The sequence below is a fragment of the Gossypium hirsutum genome, chromosome A04, assembly GCF_007990345.1.
Source record: "Gossypium hirsutum isolate 1008001.06 chromosome A04, Gossypium_hirsutum_v2.1, whole genome shotgun sequence".
Classification (NCBI taxonomy): Eukaryota; Viridiplantae; Streptophyta; class Magnoliopsida; order Malvales; family Malvaceae; genus Gossypium; species Gossypium hirsutum.
Window position 1 is genome coordinate 83,131,873 of NC_053427.1, and position 6,382 is coordinate 83,138,254.

Below are 6,382 nucleotides of genomic sequence, written 5' to 3' on the forward strand. Positions count from 1 at the left end.
TGTCAAAAATTAACTCATATTGCGAGAGGTGAGTTGAGCCTCGGCTCACATGCTGAGGTCTTTTCAATTTCTGTTTTTCAATTTCTGTTCGTAAAAAAATCAACTCATATTGCGAGAGGTGAGTTGAGCCTCAGGACACGCTGAGGTATTTTTAAATTTCTGTTTTTCAAAAATCAACTCATATTGCGAGAGGTGAGTTGAGCCTCAGGACACGCTGAGGTATTTTTAAATTTCTGTTTTTCAAAATCAACTCATATTGCGAGAGGTGAGTTGAGCCTCGGGACACGCTGAGGTAATTTCAATTTCTGTTTGTCAAAAATTAACTCATATTGCGAGAGGTGAGTTGAGTCTCGGCTCACATGCTGAGGTCTTTTTAATTTCTGCTTTTCAATTTCTATTTTTTCAATTTATATTTTTCAAAAATCAACTCAGATTGCGAGATGTGAGTTGAGCCTTGGGTTCACATGTCTAGGTATTTTCAAAATCTATTTTTGCGAGAGGTGAGTTGAGCCTTGGCTCACGTGCTGAGCTATTTTCAATTTTTGTTTTTAATGTCTAGTTTTACAGAGTCAATTCATATTGCGAGAAATGAGTTGAGCTCAGGATCACATGCCGAGTAAAGAATCAATATTAGAGCTGATTGAAGACACCATATTTTGTCTCCCTGAAGTTGCAGTGGAGTTAATCGAGGATATCAGATCTTGCCTTTCTAAAGTGGCAGAAGAGAAGACCCAAAACCTTATCTCACTGAAGCGATAGAAGAGCATATTGAATTACATTGGAACAGATTGAAGCTACAAGGCATATCTCCGAATTTGCAGTGGATTGAACCAAAGCTACAAGATGCGATGAACTGGAAAGAGACTACCTAGATGAGAAGAGCACCAAAGAAGTCCATACTTAGCAAGACCGGGCAAAATTGGCCTTTCTTTATATCTTTGCTCTATTCTCGTTACACGATAATAAGCAAAGAGGGGCAGCTGTTGTAGGCCAATTTTAGCCCATTTACATCAAAACCCAATTTAGCCTTACCTAACCCACTAAAATTAAACCCAAAACCCAAAATCTTAACTACCCAAAGCCAAATTTACATCAAAACCCCAATGGCCCAAACCCTAAGCCCAAATCAAAATAAAAAAACCTAGCCCACAACTTAAACTTTTCTCAACTAGCCACTCCTTTTCCACCACCAACTCCACTAGCCACACCTTTTCCACCACCAACTCCACTAGCCACTCTTTTTCCACCACCAACTCCACTAGCCACACAACTCCACTAGCCACACCTTTTCCACCACCAACTCCACTAGCCACTCTTTTTCCACCACCAACTCCACTAGCCACACCTTCTCCACCACCACTTGTACCTACAAATGAAGATATAAACAATAAAAAAATATTTTGTAAATGGCTATATAAACCTTCTCATATTTTGTATATAGGGGGAAAGATTTTTTTGAGAGTTTTTGGGAGAGAAAGTTATTGTAAAGGATTTTTGGAGAGGTTTCTTTTTAAAGTAATCAAGGAGAAGAGTTATTGTGAAGACTAGTTTTTGGAGAAGCTAGTTTTTTTGGAGATTAATCAAAAATCAAAGCAAAAGAGGTTTCTTTGTCTATTCTCATTTTAAGTTCTTTGTTTACTTATTGTTTTCCTTTCAATCTTATTTTGTTTCTTTTATACGAAAGTAAAAAAATAAAAGGAGGAAGCTTACCCATTTTTACCGAAAAAGTTTTTTTGAGGTCCGACTGCCGTGTACGGTGGCGCCGGCGGCAGTCCGGCGACCGGACGATGGCCGGCCTTGTGGCCGAAAATCACCCACCCTCTCCCTCTCTTTTTTTTGTTATTATTATATTTCTTAATATTATATTATATATATTCTTTTAATATATTAGGTATATTTTAAATTTTATATTAAGTATATATATATTTTATACTATTTTATGTATATATCTTTAATATTATATTATTTATATATATATTTTTACATGTTATCTTATGTATATATCTTAACTATATTATGTATGTATTTTTAACACTATATTATGTACATATTTTTAATATTATCACGTATTTTTTTTATATATGTACATATTGATGTAGTATTATTAATAGTATTGATTTTTAAACATCATTATTATTTCTAATATATATTATGTACATTTTTTATTTCTATTTTATTTTTTATTTGTCAATATTAATTATTATTATTCTAATATTTTGATATTTTGATATTTTATATTTTATATATTTTATTATTCACATCATTATTCGCATTTTTTTGACAATAATATTCTTGGATTTTTTTTTACTATCATTTTAAAAACTTTTTATATTTTAATTTTAAGAATAAGGCAATGTACCGATTTTAACATTAAGTCATTGATTTCATCGCTATGTTGGGTGAAATTAATCGGCTCGTGTTAAAAACGGGACGTCCTTCTAAAAAACAAAAAAACTTGCAACTTCTCATTTCCTTCAATCGGATCACACTTAAATGTCAAATTGAATTCGTATTTTTGAAAATCAAGACAACATGTGTTTAATAAGATACCAATTTTGGGCGTCGCGAGGGTGCTAATACCTTCCTCGCGCGTAATCGACTCCCGAACCCTAAATTTTCTCTGGATTTCAACGTAGACCTAAACTTCGCCTTTTATTTGTTTTAATAAAAGATCTAATAGGTGTCTGATCACACCTAGGAAAAAGGATCGGTGGCGACTCCCTGTTTATTTCAAAAATCAAACGTCAAATTTCAAACTTTTTTCAATAAATCGCCACAATTAGCGACCAAGCTAAGCTAAAATTTTTACGTCGCTACATCTCTCATATTGTATTATTTTCTAACTTGTTATCAGGGTTCAAAGTTTTCTATCTTTTAGGTCTAATATAAGAGGTAACACAGAGTTGAAACTTCACAGAACAGACAGTAAGGTAATTTTGTTAGATTAATTGAGCACATCAATATGAACATTTTTTCTACTTACAATGGTATGCTGTTATTGTTTATAATAATGATTACCTGCTGCAACATTGGATTCAACCATGGTTGTATGGATGAGGAGAGGACAGCTCTTCAAGAAATTACAGAATCTATGGGCTATGGACATGATTCTTACGAGTATTCATATCGGTCCAGATTCTTTGATGATTGTTGCAGGTGGGAAGGTGTTCATTGTAGCCCCACAAACTCTCAAGTGATTGGAATTTATTTCTACTTCATCAAGAAAGATAGTGAAGAACAGTGGTTTCCGGATATGAGTTTATTTTCTAAACTCAAGCAGTTGCAAGAATTGCAGCTCGTAGGGAACAATATTGGTGGACTGGATAATCCTGAAGGTAAGTTTCTCACTTATGCTTTAATCAGTGGCTATTTTTGATACTTTCTTAAAACTATCCCTGATTTTCTGCAGCAATATGTGAACTTGCTAACTTACAACGGTTGGATCTTTCAATTAACTCAATTGAAGAAGAAGTACCACCTTGTTGGGGCAACATGCCATCGCTTCGAACTCTAGACTTGTCGAAGAACGAGTTCCGGGGAAAGCTTACTTCCATCCTTGCAAATATATCAAAAAACATTGAAGTCATTGACTTTTCTCATAACCTTTTCAAAGGTTTTGTGCCCTTCTCCATCCTTGCAAACCTTTCCAACCTCAAACATCTAGGTCTTTCCTACAATTACCATTTAGAAGTTGAAACAGAAGATCCAATTTGGCACCTTTCTTTCCAAGTACAACATTTGCTTTTGGCTGATTGCAATCTGAACCATCAGAGTGGTAAAGGAATTCCTAGGTTCCTTTCAACACAATATAACCTGCAAACCTTGGATTTATCCAGTAACTCGCTGGTTGGAAACTTTCCTACTTGGCTTTTTCAGAATGTTTCTTCTGTATTAAGCCTGAGAAGCAATTGCTTTGTTGGTCAATTCCCTGAACAGCTCCAATCTACACTGTCTACGTTAGATATCTCTGACAATCGTTTTGATGGCCATCTGCCATTACACTTTGATCTAATTCTCCCTCAGCTGTTTGAATTCAATGCCTCCTCCAATCAATTTTCTGGCAATATTCCCCTGTCTGTAGGTGAATTGAAACATTTAGAAAGGGTAGACTTGTCTAACAATCGCCTCTCTGGACCTGTCCCTGGTGGTCTAACCCAAAATTCACCATTATGGTACTTGAATCTCTCAAACAATAGCTTGGAAGGTGAGCCGCTTGCTATAAATTGCAACATGCCAAAATTGCATTGGTTGCTGCTTCACAATAATCACTTTGTGGGGGAATTTCCAGCTTGCTTGTCCAACAGTTTGTCACTAAGACTGATTGATGTAAGACATAATGATCTCTCGGGAACCATCTCAAGTCTATCAGTTTTGATGCAATTAGGAGCATTTCTTGTGGGTGGGAATCAAATTTCAGGACATCTTCCCAAGGAACTATGCGAAATGCAAAAGTTACAGTTCTTGGATTTCTCAAACAATAGATTCTCGGGGAACATTCCTCCTTGCCTCCATAAAAGTTTAGTATGGAAAAACAAGATCCAAGCAAACTCATGGGTCCCTATTGATTTCACCACCAAAGGTATTTCACGTTTGTACCAGGGAATTCCCGTTACTCTAATGACAGGGATTGATTTCTCAGTTAACACATTGGTTGGGGCAATTCCACAAGCAATTGGTGAACTATCAGAGCTTCATTCTTTGAACCTCTCAAATAATCATTTAACAGGCCATATTCCAACATCTTTCAAAGAACTCAATAATTTGGAGAGCTTGGATCTTTCCCACAACAATCTGACGGGACATATACCTCCTGAAATCTCCCAGATGAGTACTCTCTCAAGGTTTTCTGTAGCCTTCAACAACCTCAGAGGATCGATCCCATCTAGTACGCAATTTTCAACATTCTCTGAAAGCGACTTCGAAGGCAACCCAGAACTTTGCGGTGAACCACTACAAAGGAAATGCTCGGGAAATGACGATGACGACGATGGAAGAAAAGAAAACCCCAGTGAGAAAGCAGAGGAGAGGGTGTTTGATAAGCCCTTGATTTTCTTTTCATTTGTGTTTATATCATATAGTTTGGGATTCTGGGGTTTCCTTGCACCGCTTTACATCAGTGCAAAATGGCGGAGAAAATACTTTGCCACCATTGATGGATGGATTGAACATCTTTTCTACATAATGTATTTCAAATTAGGCACTTAGCAACAATCTGTAATGAGATAAACTTGTTTGTGCATGAGTAATTGGAACTTTTAATATCTATTGTATCAGAGTGTTAGCACTCCGTTGTAGTCTAGGTGGTTAGGATACTCGGCTCTCACCCGAGAGACCCGGGTTCAAGTCCCGGCAACGGAAATCCCTTTTTGTCTTTTTTTTTTCTTTTGGTAAATTTTTTTGTTAGTCCTTATACTTTGATAAAAATTGAGATTTAATCCTTATTCTTAAAAGATTAAAATTAAGTCTCCTAATTTCCTGATTCAAAAATCTCAATTTAATCATTATGATTATAAGTATTTTCCATCAACATTCATCAATTTAACATGTTAGTTAGATTGTCCTCATATCACGTAGCTTACTATTGACAGAAAGTAAAAATGCTACGCTGACAAATTTTAATTGGAATTTCTAAGACAAGAATGATTGAACTATATTTATTAAATAGAAAAACATAACTTGGCTTCAATTTCAAATATAGTGACTTTGATTCATCGATTATATGGATTGGTGAAAAGAAAATAGAAATTGATTATTTATATAAATTAATTTAAATTATTTGTGTATGTAAAATATTAATGTAAAATGATGTTAATTCGATTATGTTGTTAATGGTTTGTGAAATTTTAATCAAATTAAAATTTCATGTATAAAATTACATAAAATCAAAGTCTATGTCTGGCATTGCACATTGCATAAAAAATTATGCATAATTTTGATATTTATCCCTAATTTATTATATCAATATTTTGAATTGTCACTTCATTCTTCGATCAAACACTTAACGGAAATTAAGGAAAATTGACATAAAAAAAAAACAAAACAAAACTGATTAGCTAAATTACCATTTTGAAAGTTTTAAAAGTTGAGTGAGCGATAAAAAAAACTTAAGCATAGTTGGTGTCTTGCAATATAGTTTACCCTACATTTTTCTTTTATAACTTATTTTTATTTTATTATTTGTTACCCCTACCTTGATTGAGGTATGTAGCAACATGAGGATTAACTGGAGAGGCCCACAAGCAACCCTAATCTTGTACTGTCTGAATTGCCACTTAGTGATCGACTATCGTCATGCCTCGTACCCTTTCATAGGAGGGATAGTTCGTCCTTAGCAACCCGGTTGAATCCTCTATAAGTCATCTGTTACTAACAAGTACACTCT

At 34.8% G+C, this 6,382-nt stretch overlaps 1 protein-coding gene and 1 non-coding gene across 2 annotated transcripts; both read left to right on the top strand.

Annotated features, from left to right (window-relative positions):
- Nucleotides 1-1,440: 1,440 nt before the first annotated feature.
- Nucleotides 1,441-5,415, top strand: LOC107898869 (receptor like protein 21). The gene is made up of 2 exons (XM_016824433.2): nucleotides 1,441-3,335; nucleotides 3,410-5,415. Exons 1-2 carry the CDS (start codon nucleotides 2,963-2,965, stop codon nucleotides 5,203-5,205), a joined length of 2,169 nt encoding a protein of 722 aa, XP_016679922.2. The 5' UTR covers nucleotides 1,441-2,962; the 3' UTR covers nucleotides 5,206-5,415.
- On the top strand, nucleotides 5,286-5,358 carry TRNAE-CUC (transfer RNA glutamic acid (anticodon CUC)). The gene has a single exon. It is a non-coding gene; the product is annotated as a tRNA-Glu (tRNA).
- Nucleotides 5,416-6,382: the final 967 nt, after the last annotated feature.

Coding starts and splice junctions, on each gene's coding strand:
- LOC107898869 (XM_016824433.2), top strand. CDS start 2,963: ATGAACATTTTTTCTACTTACAATGGTATGCTGTTATTGTTTATAATA. Junction 3,336..3,409: donor TGGACTGGATAATCCTGAAG/GTAAGTTTCTCA, acceptor GATTTTCTGCAG/CAATATGTGAACTTGCTAAC.